The sequence below is a fragment of the Hyperolius riggenbachi genome, chromosome 2 (assembly GCF_040937935.1).
Source record: "Hyperolius riggenbachi isolate aHypRig1 chromosome 2, aHypRig1.pri, whole genome shotgun sequence".
Lineage (NCBI taxonomy): Eukaryota > Metazoa > Chordata > Amphibia > Anura > Hyperoliidae > Hyperolius > Hyperolius riggenbachi.
The window spans coordinates 94891916-94909470 of record NC_090647.1 but is presented as its reverse complement, the minus strand read 5'-3'; the positions used below and the strand labels follow the sequence as shown (position 1 = coordinate 94909470).

At 48.2% G+C, this 17555-nt stretch overlaps 2 protein-coding genes across 2 annotated transcripts; one reads left to right on the top strand and one right to left on the bottom strand.

The window, feature by feature from the left end:
* Positions 1-7929: 7929 nt before the first annotated feature.
* On the top strand, positions 7930-13854 carry LOC137545637 (putative nuclease HARBI1). Its single transcript, XM_068267086.1, has 3 exons — positions 7930-9823; positions 9918-10019; positions 12963-13854. Exons 1-3 carry the CDS (start codon positions 9609-9611, stop codon positions 13846-13848), a joined length of 1203 nt encoding a protein of 400 aa, XP_068123187.1. The 5' UTR covers positions 7930-9608; the 3' UTR covers positions 13849-13854.
* On the bottom strand, positions 11594-15949 carry LOC137545636 (uncharacterized). Its single transcript, XM_068267084.1, has 3 exons — positions 15714-15949; positions 12753-12915; positions 11594-12582 (listed from the first exon to the last, which is right to left on the bottom strand). Exons 1-3 carry the CDS (start codon positions 15898-15900, stop codon positions 11682-11684), a joined length of 1251 nt encoding a protein of 416 aa, XP_068123185.1. The 5' UTR covers positions 15901-15949; the 3' UTR covers positions 11594-11681.
* Between the last annotated feature and the right edge of the window lie 1606 nt (positions 15950-17555).

Here is a 17555-nt window from a genome sequence, read left to right as displayed (position 1 = left end):
CAGAGGCGGCGCAGCCAAATGACACGTGACGGCATTACCCTGGTGAAGCAAGCGGCGTGGCGAGAGGAGGCAGCATCAGCGTAGCCATGGCGACCGACGGCAGCTCCCCGGGGAGACCCAGTGATGGGCAGGATGGGGATAAGGCTGAGAACAGCGGCAACAAGCCAAGCAACGTGGCTTTGGTTGCTGATTAGTCTCCTGGGAAGGCCGTGATGCTGAAGTGTGGGGGTGGGGTAGCTTGCGAGTTTTATTCGCAGTTAGTATATTTATATGTCATCTTATTGACATTTCCAGTGTGTTGGTGAAGCAGATGAGAGCTGACAGATCTCCAGTGGCAAAACTGATCAGCCCCGTAGCTTCCAACGGTTCCTCTTTTGGAGGGACAGTCCCTCTTTGGGAGCCCTGTAACTGTCCCTCTTTCCTCCTCATTTGTCTCTCTTTCCCTATGTAAATATATATATTCCCCCTCTGAGTCGTAGCAACTCGGAGGGAGAAGTAATTCAGTATCCGGCAATCATCGGAACCCCAAATTATCCTTGCGTGTGGCACTAGTGCTACATCTCCAGCAGAAGAATCTGCTACGAAATTTGCGGAAGTGTGCATTTTAATAAAATGCAAGTGTCCCTGCGTCTGTCCCTGTGTCAGTGCTTTGCGCTACTACGCATGTCAAGCACTGACAGCCGTTGGGGCGGGCCAACCGAGCGGGCGGACGTGTGTGCGTGCACGGTAGACTGGGGTGCGCGCGGTGGGTGGGAGTGCGTTGGGCGGGTGCATGCATGGTGGACGGGTGCGCGTGTGCACTGACTGGCGGCGGCGTGAAGAGACCTAGAGCCCGTTTTTAAACGGGCTTAGGTCAATTAGTTGGCAATAAAATCACATTTGGCGGACCGAGGTTACCAATAAAAGAAAGCAAGCGCCGGAGGGAAAATTGCGGCTATAATTAGCAGGTACCTAGAGTGCCGAAATGTCACTTTATTACCGTAACTCATGTCTTCTTGGCACGGCAAAGGGGAGGAGGGTGGTGGTGGTGGTTAAGAGTTAGGCACCACCAGGGGTGATTAAAGCACACTTGCTCTGAAAGGGAGATAGAGGCTGCCATATTTATTTTCTTTTACACAATACTAGTTGCCTGGCAGTCCGACTAATCATCAGCTTCTAATACTTTTAGCCATAGACCCTGAACGAGCATGCAGATTTCAGACTGAAGGCTGACTAGATTAGCTGCATGCTTATTTCAGGTGTGTGTGATCCAGATACTACTGCAGCCAAAGATATCTGCAGGACGCTAGGCAACTGGTATTGCTTAAAATGAAATAACTATGGCAGCCTCCATATCCCTCTCACTTTAGGTGTACTTAACTATGGTCAGAAAAGCTGCTTAAATTGTACCTGAGATGGGAATAGTGGTGTATTTATACCACCAAGGAGGCAGGGTTAAGGGTTAGATAATATGAACAGATTGGGCTCTATTCATAAAAGGTTACCGCAAGTTTTCCGCTCAAAACAGCGGATTTTCCCGTCCATTTAGCAAAGTGGGCATTCATAAAAGCTGTTCCCGCATGAAAATCTACAATCCCCCAGCAGAGCGAGACATTTCCGCCCTCTCCAGTGTTTTTCTAGATTTATCTAGAAAAAAGTAACAAAATGGCCATTCATGAAGTTTAGAGGAAGCGGTATGTGGACGGGAAATACCGCTTCCTCTGATTTTGCGGATTACATACAAGTGAATGGGACAGACCTCCCAGAGAGAGCAGTGCACGGAGGGACTCTGCCGGCTGAAGTGTTTCCGCATGTCTTCCGACAGCTTACCGCCAGCTTTCAGCGGGAGATCTCCGCTCTTGCATCGCAGCTGGCAAGATTTTTTTGAATGACCACCCAGAAGTGTAAAATACCGCTGCGGTATTTTCCCTCCAGGAGTTTTTTTCGCCACAACTTTTTTATGAATAGAGCCCATTGTGTAGGTAATCTCTCATACCACATGGAAATGGTAAGCATGGCCAACTTAAAATTGGATGTGTGTATGCACCCTGAGTCACCAGAACACGATGTAGCACAGTGAATGCTGTGGTGACATTTGCTGGTTAGTTGTCCTCCTGACATACAGCAGCACACGCTGGAACCTGCCACATATTACAGCAGAGTCCCCAGTATCCGGGGATCACCTGGTGCCAGATACATGTGCCTGCACAAACCTCTCCCCTGTAATACTTACCAAGGCTCCAGTGATGTCTGGCAGTTTCCCTGAACCTCCTTGCGGGCTCTGAGCGGCTTTCTCCAGTCATGTGACATGCCAGCTCCGGTACACAGATGGCGGAAGCTGCTAGGAAGACTGCCAGACATCACTGGAGCCTTGGTAAGTATTTTAAAGCTAGCCAGGACCCACAAGAAGCCCCTCAAAAAAGGTGTCTGCTATCCCTCAGGCATGCCGGGTTAGTTGAGACTTCTGTTTGCCTGAATTCAGGATAACGGGGATTTTGCTGTGTATAACAGCTCTCTGTTGCTTCACAGATCAGTTGAAGGTACTTTCCATAGCACGGTGCAAAGGTCTATGAAGCATAGGAGTGCTGCTTTTTTTAGTACCTGGCAGAGGCGTTGCTAGGATCCCAAGAGATCCTGGGCACTTTTGGGCACTCCAGCCAGAAAATGGCTGTGGCCATGCACCAGAATGTGGGTGTAGTCATGGGTGGAGCCAAATTTACATGAACTTAACAGCGGTCTAAGGCCCCGTTCAGACTGCAGAACGCAGACCGCAACGCATGCGGACCGCAACGCGTACGAACGCACGCCATCCGCGTTCGTATGCGTTGCGTGGCTGATCCCATCACTGAAAAGTGAATGGGACAGCCATGCGTTTTTACAAAAAATGCGTGCAGCATGCGTTCCCGGACCGCACAGGTCCAGAACGCATGCAGTGTGAACATCAGACATTGCACTCTATGCAATGTCTGATGTCGTGCGTGTCGGCCACCTGCACGCGTTTCCAAAACGCGGCTGGAAACGCGTGCAGTGTGAACGGGGCCTAAGTAAGCCTGCCCAGCAAAGTGTTGGATGAAGCCCCCTTTCCATTAATAATTTAAAAAAAAAGAAAAGAAAAAGCAGCATATCACATAAATAAGCAGTGTCACTTAAACATAACATCAAGGCAGAGTTATTTGGCTTCTGTGCTGGTTGGTCTGGCTTTCTGCTGGGCCTGCTGCCAGGTTATCTGGCAGTCCCCCCATAACATTCCCTGACCTTCTAGTGGACTTCCTCCCATGCTCCACTGGGCCTCGCATTCAGCCACCACAACTCCCAGCATAACCCCATAGAACGACAACTGCCCCCTGCGAGCCCCTTAAAAGCATCACAGCACCAAGTATGCCCACATAGAGGCACCCAGCATAACCCCGATTGATGCACCACAGCTCCTTGCATGCCCACATTAAGGCATCACAGTACCCAGTATGCCCACATAGAAGCACCACAACAGCACCCAGCATATCTCTGACTAATGCACCACAGCTCCCAGCATACCTGCCATTGAGGCACCACAGCTGACTGCCTGGGGACATCTGGGGCACCCCAGAATAGATCCGAGGAACGTGCCACTGATCTTTGGGGCTAGCAACGCCCCTGGTACCTGGCAGATTGTGGCCATTTCTCAGGGGAACATGGTACCACCAGATGGCACAGTGACTTGGGGATGGTGGTATAAGCAGTATGGGGTACACAATGGTTTGGTGGTATATGTGGTCAGAGGGGATGTTATCTGCAAGATGGGGGTCACAGAACAGTGAGTCATGTAGTATGAGAAGGATGAGGGGCATGCTGGGTATGTGCAAGATGGCCAGAGGAGACACTGGAGTGTTGTTTCAACTTCATAATGATGCTTCTAGTGGGAGGAAGAATGTAACATGTTGGTTCTCTACCACGTCACTGTCTGTTCTGTCCTCCTATAACTTAAAGGACAACTGAAGTGAGAGGGATATGGAGGCTGCCATATTTATTTCCATCTAAGCAATGCCAGTTGCCAGGCCCTCCTGCTGATCCTCTGCCTCTAATACTATTAGCCATAGCCCCTGAACAAGCATGCAGCAGATCAAGTGTTTCTGACATTAATGTCAAATCTGACAAGACCAGCTGCATGCTTGTTTCTGGTGTTATTCAGATACCACTGCAGAGAAATAGACCAGCAGGGCTGCCAAGCAACTGGTATTGGTTAAAAGGAAATAAATATGGAAGCCTCCGTATACCTCTTACTTCAGTTCCCCTTTAAAGGGAACCCAAGGTGAGAGGGATATGGAGGCTTAATATTTTTAGCCATAGACCCTGAACAAGCATGCAGCAAATCAGTTACTCTGACTCAGGTTTTGCTGGATTAGCCATATGCCTGTTCCAGGGTTTTGACTCGGACACCACTTATGCCAGAAAGATCAGCAGGGCTGCCAGGCAACTGGCATTGTTTACAAGGAAATAAATATGGCAGCCTCCATACATCTCTCCCGTCAGGTTCCCTTGAAAACTGCTGTTCTTTTCAATAACATGCACTGTTTTGTTTTGCTTAGGCCCCATTCACACTTAAAAGCGCAACGTTTTGCGGGAGTGATTTTTCCGCGATTTCACGCGGAAAAATCACTGGACAGTGCAGTTTAGCGATTCTATAGCGCTGAAATGCGACCAGCGGGAAATCGCCTGAAAATGGTGCAGGCTACGCGTTTGCGTTTCGCGATTTTGAGCCCATAGGGTTTTATTACACTAGCGCTTTCAAAAGCGCTAGCGTTTGAGCGTTTTGCCAAAATCGCCGGCAAAACGCTCTAGTGTGAATGGGGCCTTAGGGTTCATATCACCATTGAATTTTTTCGGCCGGTGATTGTGCAATTATTGGCCAATTTGACCACTTTCTTGTGGTGGGAGAGCTTACCTATACAATTTGTTAATAGTATTCCAAATCTGTTAGCCCTGATGAAAGTGGTCAAATGGGGCAATCATTAGCCAATCAACATTAGATGTGTGTACGTACCCTAAAGCTGGGTACACACATTCAACGAATGCCACCCAGCAAGGATCAGGACTCGGTCTTATGGGTGACAGTTCGGGCCCACATCTGTAAAGATGAGTCGCTAGTCTATAGGCTAGCAACGTGTTCTCTTGCTATTGATGGGGGAGGAAGGCCAACGGAGCAGTGCATGATGGAGTGGGTGGGTAGAAAAAAGTGCCCACATCTCATCGACCGCCATAGCATCTAGGTGGGTCGGGGGTCCGCTGCACACCTGCTAGATTTTTGGCCGAAGTGGTACCCACCGGGCACCTCTGCCAAGAACCTTCGTACATGTTTCCCACGGTGTTATTGCAGAATGCATTAAGGGCTTGTTCACACTATGAGCATTTGCAGATTTTTTTAAGCGCTTTTTTTAAAATCGCCCTAGAAGCACTTGTGCAATTATTTCCTATGAGAGTGTTCATATATAAGCGTTTCGATTGTGTGCCATTCTCAAAAGTGCTGCCTGTACCATTTTCTGAGCGCTTTGGCTCAATGGCAGGTATAGGGAAATCAGGAAGTGAAAATCTCAATCGCTCATCAAAAGCACTTAGAAAAGTGCTTACACAAAATCGCTCAACGCTCAGAAAACGGCGGAAATCACTTGAAAAAAATTGTGCACAAAAGTGCTCAGTGCTTGCGATCACGTTTGCGATCTATAATGTGAACAAAGCCTAACTGCATGAATGAGCACTGCAGAGAAATTAGCTCTATGGCCTAGTGCACACCAGAGCGGTTCGGTCGCGTTTTCAGATCCGATTGCGGATGTGGAAACGCTAGGGTAATGTATTTCAATGGGCTGGTGCACACCAGAGCGGGAGGCGTTTTGCAGAAACGCATACTCCCGGGGTGAGGCATTTTTTGGATTGCGGAGGCGTTTCTGCCTCAATGTTAAGTATAGGAAAAACGCAAACCGCTCTGAAAAACGGCAGATCAGAGCAGTTTGCCAGGCGGTTTCTGTTACAGAAGCTGTTCAGTAACAGCTTTACAAAAACAATATATGAAATATGTTACACTTAAATCCGCAGCAGCAATCCGCAAAACGCTAGCAAAACGCCTCATAAAAATAAAAGAGAGCGTTTAAAATTCTGCTAGCATTTTGCGGATCTGCTAGCGGGTTTTGGTGAGCACCAGGCCTATGTTTAAAAAGACCTACTGATGAACAAACAAACATTTGAAAAGTGCTTTTCTCCCGTAGGACTCTAAGCGCATAAGCATGGCTCAGACCAGTAATTGGTTGATTGGTAAAGTTTGGTACAGAGGAAGAATTCTATACGTTTGCAAATGCCAGGCTAAACAGTTTTCAGATTGCATTTGAATAACTCCAGAGATGGGGCTGTCTTTACTGGGTGTGGTAGGGAATTCCAAAAAGTAGGGGCAGCATGACAGAAAGCTCTGGCTCCAGATGTTTTGAGGTGCACTGTGGGAGTGACCGAGTTTATGGATCCTGGTTATCTGAGGTTGTGGGTGGAGTGAACATGATATCAATACCCTGAAATTAATGTTACTCTATGTTGTATACAACTACCAGTCAGATTATCTTCTATGTTGCACTTGGAAAACATTTGATTGGTTGCTGTGGTGAAAATGGACCTTTCACCTTCTGGTTTTCCCATAAAGCAGTGAAAGCACATTCTGTATGTTGATGTTTAAGGTCATCTCGATTGTGAAATCTAATCTGAAATCAATAATTAAACTGTGGTTTAACTGTGATTCTGTGTAAGTGTATTTGAATTCTGTCGCTTTAAAGCAAACAGCGCAGGCAGCATCACGTAGCGTTCGGTGTGTCACTCAACAACAGCACAGCGTTGATCAATCTATAGAAGCGATTAGTGTGTGGCAACTTCCACTTGAGTGTTTCCCAGTGAGCAGTGCAGTCATTGTTTGGGCTTGCTAAGGCTTAGGCTTGCTAGCTTATAATTAGTATTCTCATAGGCTCCCTGTTGGCATGAGAAGCTGTCATTACAGGCTGCAGAGCCAGAACTGAGAGCTGTAGAGGAAGAATGGGCTAAGCTTAAAGTGTCAGTGTACTTATAAATAGAATAGTGTGCTTAAAAATAAGACTTCAGGGTCATTTTTTAAGTGCATGGCCAGTCATAGAAATTGGACACTGCTACTAATAGGTTCCCTGCTGAAATCTATTAAAAATTAATGTGAAGTTTATGGTAGGAATCGATTCCTTTTGAATTGATTCTTTTCAGTAAGGAAGCGATCATTTTAGAACATTGCGTTGAAATCTATAAGTGTATGGCCAGCTTTAGGGTGCCCATACACTAACCCGATTTCCTGCCGATAGACAGCAGATTCGATCACTGGGATCGAATCTGCTGTGAAATCGATAACGCGGACCAATCGACCGATTTCCATCCGAAAACTATCGATTCTTTCTATCTGTCCAGGCGGAAAATTTTGCTCGATCGCCAGCGGGTCGGGAGCGCGTGGTTGGCGGCGTTCGATTCGGCGATGACCGACGCAGCAATACATTACCTGTTCCGCCGGTGCGAGTCCCCACGTCAGTGCTGTCTCTTTTTCCAGCTGGTCTTCTTCTGCATCTTCTCTTCACTTCCTGTCCCGTCCTGTGACCAGCAGAAGTTCAAACAGTAGAGGGCACTCTTCTGTTTGAACATTCTCTTCTTACAGGATGGGGCAGGAAGTTAAGAGAAGATGAAGAAGGCAGCCGGAGAAAAAGTGTCAGCATTGCTGCTGGTGAGGTGAGCAGAGTGACCTGAGGCAGCGACAGCTCCACAGATTGTGAATCAATTTCATGCTGAAATCGATTCAAAATCTGTGTGCAGTGTTTGGGCAGCTATTAGATCCCTCTCTGATCATATTCGATCAGAGAGGGATCTATTTGTTGGTCGATCTGGTGGCAATCGACCACTGTATGGCTGCCTTAAGGCTACCTCATAGTATTTTTTTCTTGCTTCAGAAAATGGTACTAAAGGTATCCGTACACTTATAGATTTGCAGCAGATTTAGCCATGAGATAGATTCCTGTCAAATGCCTGCCAGGTCGAATCTGACAGGAATCTATCTGATGTGTGCCACACACTAGGAACAGATTTCCAGTATGAAATCTATTGAAAATCCATCAAAATGCAGTGTTGCACTATTTGATCCACTATTCGATCCACGCTATGGGCCATCGATCTGATGACAGCAGCAATTGACCTAGCTTTTCCATCTGGTCCGATCGAATAAATCGATCTAATTCGGACAGAAATCAATTGGTCAATCAATCACGCTGTCTGCTGCATCAATTTCTAGCTGATTTGATCATAGCGGTCAAATTGGACCTATATCAATGGCAGAAATCATGGCGTATGGGTACAGGGCAGTTTCTAGGCTAAACTGCGCTCAGGGCAAAGGTGTGAACATTGCATCCCCCCACCCCGTGGACTCGCACACCCTTACTCTTTAGGGACAGTCACACAACCACAGGTCACAAGTAGATCTGCCTACTTACTAGTGACCAGCCGCTCATTCAGGAGGAAGCAGGGAACAGGAAAACACACAGGGAAGAGAGCGCGGAAAGCCGACTCCTCCATGGGCGCTGCACACTGACAGCTGCGCTGGTGACGTGATGATGACTTGACATCAGACGCAGGCAGCCTAGGAGGAGTCAAGGAAGGTGATCACGCTGGTAATCTTCTTTCTTCTTCCATTTGGCTGCACCGTGCGTCACCAGCTCCCTAGCAGTTATGTCTTTCGTCTGCGCCCCCCTTCTACTTGCCGGTCTGCACCCAGGGCGGTCGACCTGCCCGCACTGCTCAAGATAGGCCCTGTATGGGTACCTTTAAATCTATAAACCTTATGCCGGGGATAAGGCTGGAGTGGCAGAGATAAAAATAATCTCTAATAATTTGTCAGCAGAAAATCTGTTACCAGAAGGTGAGACTCAGCAGTGCATCTATTTTTGATCCCGGGGTTCTGCTTTATAACATCAACCTTTCAAGATAACCCGTGAGCACAGCACTACAGCAGCTGACGTTGCTAAACTTGTTTCAGTATGCCAGATCTGGGCCAGTCATTCCGGTCTCTGCCTCTTCCAGGTCAGTGATTCTCTAGGCAGTGAAGCCTGCTTCAGGGTGACAACCTTGGAGTCTGCATGTTTAAACATTAAGGCCTGGGCCACACTATACACGTTTGCAGATCGCAGTCCGCGGTCCGGGCTCCGTGTAAACAAAAAACGGAACGCAAACGGATCCGTTTGTAGAAAAATTGCAATCCGTTTCCGTTCCGTTTTTCAACCAAAAAACGTTTAGAAAACGTACCTGGCCCAATGCAATTGTTATTGACCAATAGGAAGGAAGTGGGAGGGGCTATGCTGCTAATATTTACCCATTTCCCACCTCTTGACCACTAGGAAGCCAGTGGGAGGGGCTATCTTTAGAAAAAAACTGTGTTTTGACCATTTTAAGGCATATGGAATGTCCTGGGGAGGTTTTTTGAGTGCCTGTACCAATGTCAAATGAGTGGGAGTGGTTTTGCTGTACAGGGAGTGGTTTGGTTATAGTCTATTGTCTGTACCATGTGTTTGATGCACTCTTGAGAATACAGCAGGCAAGAAAGTACTACATCAGGCAGCACCATGGACCCCATTGTCTTTCTGTTCTGGATGAACCTGGCTTGGATGGGGGTCTTCCTGTACTACAGTGGGACCCTCATGCGGTCAAGAGTGCGGAGATGGTGGGTACATCCTCTCCTGCAAGAGAGACAGCAAAAGGGGCAATTTTCTGTCCTCTATCAAGACCTGAGAAAACACCCGGTCAAGTTCTTTAAATATAGCCGGATGTCTGTGGACCTGTAAGTACCTTCTTCTTACCTGAAATAACATTTTACCTGTCCACACACTCTGTACCTGTGTCAGGCTAATGTTGTTGCCATTTTTGTCTTCAAGGTTTGATCACCTTCTCACCATCTTGAGGCCCCACCTTCTGAAAAAGGACACCAGGATGCGAAAAGCCATCACTCCAGAGGAGCAACTTATGATCACCCTGCGGTATGTTATGTCTTTTATCTATCATCTTTTATCTTTTTTGTAATGATGAGACAATCTATTTATTTTCAACAAAAAATAAAAATTTATTTTTTGGTTATCAAAAAAAACAACAAAATGGCATTCACCAACATGGTGGCCAAACATAACTTTCAAAATTGAAAGAACATTTCTGCTTCAAGGTACAATACTTCTTGTTTGTTTGAACCATCCCCCACAACCCCCATTGTCCCATTGTTCCATTGTCCCAGTGCTCATGGCTTGGGAGTGGAGATGTTTGCTTGAACAATGTGGCAGACATTGGCTCTTGTTATCTGTCTGAAATGCTATCTATTTTAGCTGTGCCTTTATTTGTTGTACTGTGTTTGACCAATATGAAGCTAGCCAATTTTGGTGGTGGTGGTGGTGGTGGTGGGGGGGGGGGGGGGTGCCGTGTTGAAGAGCTATTGTTTTTGCATACCTGTGCAGCAGCAAGCTTTAACAAAACACAAAACAAGTGTTCACTCCAAAGCAATGCCTGGCTGGCTACCTACCATTCAAGACCCTCTGAACAGCACTCACCCACACAACAGTCCAGGGACCATCTCTGGTAGGAAAGTGCTGTTCCAAAGGTCTTGAATGGTAGGTGGCAAAAGTAGGCAACCAGGGTGCCTGGGGAAAGAGGTAATTTTTCTTGCATACTACCTGTGCAGCAGCAAACTTTAGTAGTGCAAACGTTACAAAATAACAAACAAGTGTTCACTCCAAAGCAATGCCTGGCTGGCTACCTTTGGCTACCTACCATTCAAGACCCTCTGAACAGCACTCACCCACACAACAGTCCAGGGACCATCTCTGGTAGGAAAGTGCTGTTCCAAAGGTCTTGAATGGTAGGTGGCAAAAGTAGGCAACCAGGGTGCCTGGGGAAAGAGGTAATTTTTCTTGCATACTACCTGTGCAGCAGCAAACTTTAGTAGTGCAAACTTTACAAAATAACAAACAAGTGTTCACTCCAAAGCAATGCCTGGCTGGCTACCTTTGGCTACCTACCATTCAAGACCCTCTGAACAGCACTCACCCACACAACAGTCCAGGGACCATCTCTGGTAGGAAAGTGCTGTTCCAAAGGTCTTGAATGGTAGGTGGCAAAAGTAGGCAACCAGGGTGCCTGGGGAAAGAGGTAATTTTTCTTGCATACTACCTGTGCAGCAGCAAACTTTAGTAGTGCAAACTTTACAAAATAACAAACAAGTGTTCACTCCAAAGCAATGCCTGGCTGGCTACCTTTGGCTACCTACCATTCAAGACCCTCTGAACAGCACTCACCCACACAACAGTCCAGGGACCATCTCTGGTAGGAAAGTGCTGTTCCAAAGGTCTTGAATGGTAGGTGGCAAAAGTAGGCAACCAGGGTGCCTGGGGAAAGAGGTAATTTTTCTTGCATACTACCTGTGCAGCAGCAAACTTTAGTACTGGAAAGTAGCAATAAACTGAGTACAACTAGTAAACTGAGTACTATTGTATCCCAGACTGTGTTTGACTCGCTAGTTTTAGTTACCTGTCCATCAAAATCAGAAGATGACCAAAAACACACTCAACTGTCATTGGACAGGCTTTGATGGTAAAGTGTTGAACATCTGATTTTGATAGACAGATATTTAAACTAGTGAGCAGTGACACTATTTCTTAAAATTTATTATCATTCTCGGGGAAAAAAGGGTATTTGCCACTACTGGGCTGGGAGGAAGCAGAAGTACGAGTGCTTGCGGTACTACCTTGTGATAGCTGGGTATACGTGGTAGTTTCCTCTGCAGAGGTGATAGGAAAAGAATGTGGTGGCTGGTAACCCTGGTATGACTGATTTGGAGATGGACCGTGGTATGGCTGAGTGGGAGATGGTTGCCATGCAGAGGGTGGCCTAGTGGGTGGTGCAGAGTAATCTAAGTGGTTTTTCACCGCATCAAGCAAACTGCATTGACAATGTATTAACCTGTGCCGTGGCACTTGTTCCATTAAAGGCAATAGTGACATCACCGAGTGATAAAGGCTGCTGCTTTGGTGATGCATCAAAAGGTCTATCTGTTGGCGATGTTGTTGACCCAAATTGTGTAGCTGCTCCTGAAAAAGCTGCCTTTCTTTGCGCAGCATCTCATTGGATTCGGCCAACTGAGTTCTCAGAGTGTCTATGTGTTGCTGGTATTGATGGGAAATAGTGCTACCTGATTTGTCCTGCAAACTTCGGGACACTATGGATTCCTGGTTTTTCATCATCCCAACAAGGCTTGACACTGCTCCAGCCATCTGCACATTGGCCGATCTGGCCTGACCGCGAGCAGCTGAAACCCGAGCACTTGCTTGCTTACGCAATGACTCAGCCGTGTTTGGACGCTGGGTGGGTGGTCCCTCACCAGGTGATTCAGGTTGTGCAGATGAGGCAGCTGAAACACTTGGCAGTTCATCGTCGGCAATGTCATCCAGATTGACAGTGGTCAGGGTGTCCATCGATGTGTCAGGTGACTCATCCAAAATTGACAGTGCTGGTCCATCATTTGAATCATCTAAAATGGCCTCAAAGTTATCTTCAGTGCTGTAGATAAAACACAACATTTTGTATGAGAAAGTGAAAGTGTTTCAAACATCCAACCACCCCCCCCCCCCCCCAAAAAAATGAAATAAATAAATTTACAAATTAAATAAAGGCAAGAGAGTGGATACATACCAAAGGCAAAATAAAAAATTATAACAAAAATAACTCACCCTCTATCTTGAACGAGAGGTCTAAGGAATCGCAGTAGAGGTGTGTGGCAATATGGGGTCCTTCGCGATGCACCACTCCCACTTCTTTGGTCTGCTTTTTCCGCCTTTAGTTCTTTAATGAAGCTGTCACGTATACTTCGCCATTTTGTCTTTATCTTTTCAACTGTGGAAACAAAACCAAATAACAATCTTGTCACTTTTTTTCTATAGTTTCCTTGCGACCGGACAAAGCTATGGAAGTCTACATCTCACTTTCAGAGTTGGAAAGAGCACAATCAGTGCTATAGTGAACCGCACCAGCAGGGCGATATGGTGCAGTCTGGTTGCGAAGTACATGCCAGTTCCCGATTCTCGCAAGTGGGCGGAGATTGCCGACCTGTACTGGAACAGGTGCAACTTCCCAAACTGCCTAGGAGCCATCGATGGAAAACACGTTCGGCTACAGAAACCAGCGAGGAGCGGCAGTCTGTACTTCAACTACAAGAAGTACTTTAGTCTGGTCCTCCTGGCTGTGGCCGACGCAGACTATAATTTCATCTACGTGGACGTTGGCTCCTATGGCGGTTCAAGTGACTCGGGGATATTCCAGAGGTCCAGACTGCACCGCCTTCTCAATGACGATAAGCTGGACATCCCCGGGGACAAGCCTTGGCCTGGAACAACATCACCAAGCTACCCCTATGTTTTCGTCGGCGACGAGGCCTTTGCCTTATCACAACATGTGATGAGGCCGTTTGGGCAGAGAGGCACCAGGCGCGAAAAACGCGTGTTTAACTACCGGCTGACCCGGGCTCGTCGCATGGTCGAGTGTACGTTTGGAATCATGTCGAACAAGTGGAGGATGTTCCACACGCCACTACAGCTGAGCCCTACCAACGCTACAGCTGTCGTGAAGGCGGCATGCATCCTCCACAACTTTGTTCGGCAGGAAGAAGGATACAACATTATGCACCTCGACCAGGATTATTTGCCCGGAATCCGACGGTTTGCAACAAGGGGTAGGCTACAGGCCCAGCAGAATCGGGACTACATGGTACGGTACTTCATGTCTAGAGAGGGACACATACAAGCCCAGGACATTATTGTTCCTCTCTAGTTATTTTGGACATTTTGAATGTTTTTTTGTTGGGGGGGGGATGTTTTTTTGTTGGGGGGAGGAGGTTGGCTTTTTGTTACGTTTTATTTTAATATATTGTTTTCAAAATAAAATTTTAAAAATTGTTTTCAATGCTTGTTCACTGATGGGGATGGGGGGGGGTTTGGAGTGGGTGGCTTGGGGTGTTGGGTGGATAGGAGGGGCATTGTCGAATACAGGGGTGGGTACCTTTGGAGGGGGAGAGGGTGGACATACAAGAGATGGTGAGATGGGGGGGTTGTAGTTAAGTGGCATTTTGGAGTGGGATGTGGAAAGAAAGGATGAGTGTCACTGGGGAATGGGGGGGGGGGGGGGGGATGTATGAGACAAGTGGCAATCAGGGGAGAGAGGGGGTGGTGGAGTGAAAAGGGGGTGGGTGGCGGCAGGTGAGAGTTGCAGTGTGGAGAAAACAGTTGGTGTTGGGGATGTGGCACTAAACAGGGCCGGCCTTTGACCTGAGCGACCGGTGCGATCGCTCAGGGCGCCGGCTTCCAGGGGGCGCTCCTCTCCCCTGGCTGCGTGTTTTTGCGGCCCCGGCTGGGTACTCCCTCTCCGCCCCCTGGTGCCGCTGCTGGGGGTGATGTGCGTGCGCCGTGATGGAGGGGGGAGCCGCGGGGAGGGCAGCCCGACCTCTCCCTCCCTTCCTCTCCGGGCCACCCTCTGTGCTCAGTGCTCCCCCCTCCGATGCAGACTGCAGCAGAAAGAACTCACCTCCCTGGTTCCGATCGCCGGCGCCTCTCACTTGCCGCTGGTATCTTCTACATTAGTTACTGATGCACACTAAACTTCCTGCTTAACAGGAAGTTTAGTGTGTATCGGTAAACTATGTAGAAGAGAGTAGACCAGCGGCAAGTGAGAGGCGCCGGCGATCGGAACCAGGGAGGTGAGTTCTTTCTGCTGCAGTCTGCATTGGAGGGGGGAGCACTGAGCACAGAGGGTGGCCCGGAGAGGAAGGGAGGGAGAGGTCGGGCTGCCCTCCCCGCGGCTCCCCCCTCCACTATGCGGGGGGGGCACCTACCTACCTTATACTGGGGGCAGCTACCTATCTAACCTATACTGGGGGCAGCTACCTATCTAACCTATACTGGGGGGCACCTACCTATCTAACCTATACTGGGGGCAGCTACCTATCTAACCTATACTGGGGGCAGCTATCTAATATATACTGGGGGCAGCTACCTATCTAACCTATACTGGAGGGCACCTACCTATCTAACCTATACTGGGGGGCAGCTACCTATCTAACCTATACTGGGGGTGGCTACCTATATAGCCAATACTACGGGCACTTACCTATACTGGGGGGCAGCTACCTATCTAACCTATACTGGGGGGCAGCTACCTATCTAACCTATACTGGGGGCGGCTACCTATATAGCCAATACTGGGGGCACCTACCTATACTGGGGGGCAGCTACCTATCTAACCTATACTGGGGGGCAGCTACCTATCTAATCTACACTGGGGGGCAGTTACCTATCTAACCTATACTGGGGGCAGCTACCTATCTAATCTATACTGGGGGCATCTACCTATCTAATCTATACTGGGGCAGCTACCTATCTAACCTATGTTGCAGGTACCTACCTATCTAACCTGTACTGGGGGCACCTACCTATCTACCTACACACTACTAAGCCCCCCCCCCCCCATTAGTGTATGTGTGTGGTGCGCTCACACGCGAAGAGGATGAATGGGGGGGGGGGCACCAAAATCTGGTTCGCTCAGGGCGCTGTGAAACCTAAGGCCGGCCCTGGCACTAAACATATATATAAAGAGCACATCACACTAGGCAACATGTATCATACACATTCCAGGGCACTCACCTTCTTTGCTCTGCTTCCTGGCTGCAAGCCGGTCATACTCGTCCACAAACTGCTTGGTGATGCGCTCCCATAACAGCTTGCAGTGTGGAAGGTCGCTGTGCTTCTCATGGCTCTTGTCGTAGAGCTCTGGGTACTCTTGGACAGCCATTATGAGGTCCTCCACGTTGATAAACCTCCTGGTGGCCATGATGGCTGCTCTCGTCTCTCCCAGCTTGTCAACAGGAAGCTGTCAGAGATGACGTTGAGGGGAGGAGAAGGAAGTTCTGGCAATCCGTGTTGGCATACGTTTTATGTTCAATTTTGTTTGTGAAGAGGGAGGTCCGTTTTGTCATAGGCTTTCATTATCCTCCGTGTATCCGGGTCCAGGAAAAATGCAGCAGGTCCGGACTGTCCGTTCAGTTTCTTTATACGTTTTACACGGATCACCCACGGACCCGTTTTTTCTTGGAGTGTGTACAGCTGCTATTTTTAACATTGGTATCCGTGGCTCCGTTTTTCATCCGGGACAAAAAACGTAGCTACGGATACGTTTTCAGAGCAAGTGTGAACGAGCCCTAATTCACCTTTGGTAACTGTTATAGCTCTATTACTGCAGGCTCACTTTACAACACAATGTCAAGCACAAGTGTGTCTCCACTCCTGTGCAGGCATCGGGTGCTCAGGCTTGTTGTTGTGTATGTATTCTCATTGATTTCCAGACACCAAATAAAAAATCTCTTTAAAGGAAATCTCGGGCTTGATCGGGTACATTGCGGTACCGGCGGCGTGTGATAATCGTGAACGACTAACGCGATGGAAACCCCCAGAAGATGTCCTTCCTAATGTTTTATGTCTCCTTCCTTGTTCTCGTGCCCCACGTAGTTGCCAGCGCATACGTGGGCACGTGTGTGATGTCACACAAGCTCCCACATTACTCTGGCAACCACGTGAGGCATGTGATTGCGGATGTAGCCCGGAGGCAGCGGCGGACACAGACAGGGAAAGTATAGTGCACCGTGGGACAGCGAGGGTGTTTCGTCGCTCATCCCAATATCACTCGCTGTTACCACCGCACACCTGATCCACCACGACGGCCCAACATCTTGCAGCATGTCCGATCTATACATGGTCGCGTCTTCACCAATTTTCATCCGATTCGATAATAATTGAATCGGATAGTCGATCGGCCGTCGATAGATGTATGGCCACCTTAACTCAATTGACGGCTCACCCTGTGGCACTCAAATTCCCAGCTGTGTTAAATACCATTACCCCTCGGAGTTGTAGCAACTCGGAGAGAGAAGTTATTCGGGGTCTGGGGATCACCAGAACCCCGAACTACCCATGCGCAGGCCACGGACTATAGGATTACTGCTATAGTGGCGCCCAACTCAGGCGCTACGCAGACAGTGCATGGTGCCGAAACCACCTGCTTCACTTAAAGGACTTACAGTCAGGTGTAGAGGATGCTGGGATAGCTACTGTATTTTTTGGACTAAAAGACACTGTGTCTTATAGTCCAAATGCAGGGAGTTCCTGACTTGTGAACGCTTGCCAATACAAACCTCCAACCTGCCGCAATGTCAGGGACTGTACTGTGCCCATGCAGAGGAGGACACACGGGGGCAAATGGAGGGCACAGGGGGACACAAATGGGCATAGAGGACACAAGGGGGACAAAAAGGGGCATAGAGGAGGACACAATGAGGACAGAGGCAGACACATGTGGGATACAGGAGGACACAAGGGGGACAGAGGAGGACTCAGGGAGACACAAGAGGTACAAAGGGGACATAAACCACAAGATTCCCCTTCACCATGGATGCACCAGGTTTTCCCCCATGGTTTTTGTCTTCTAAACCT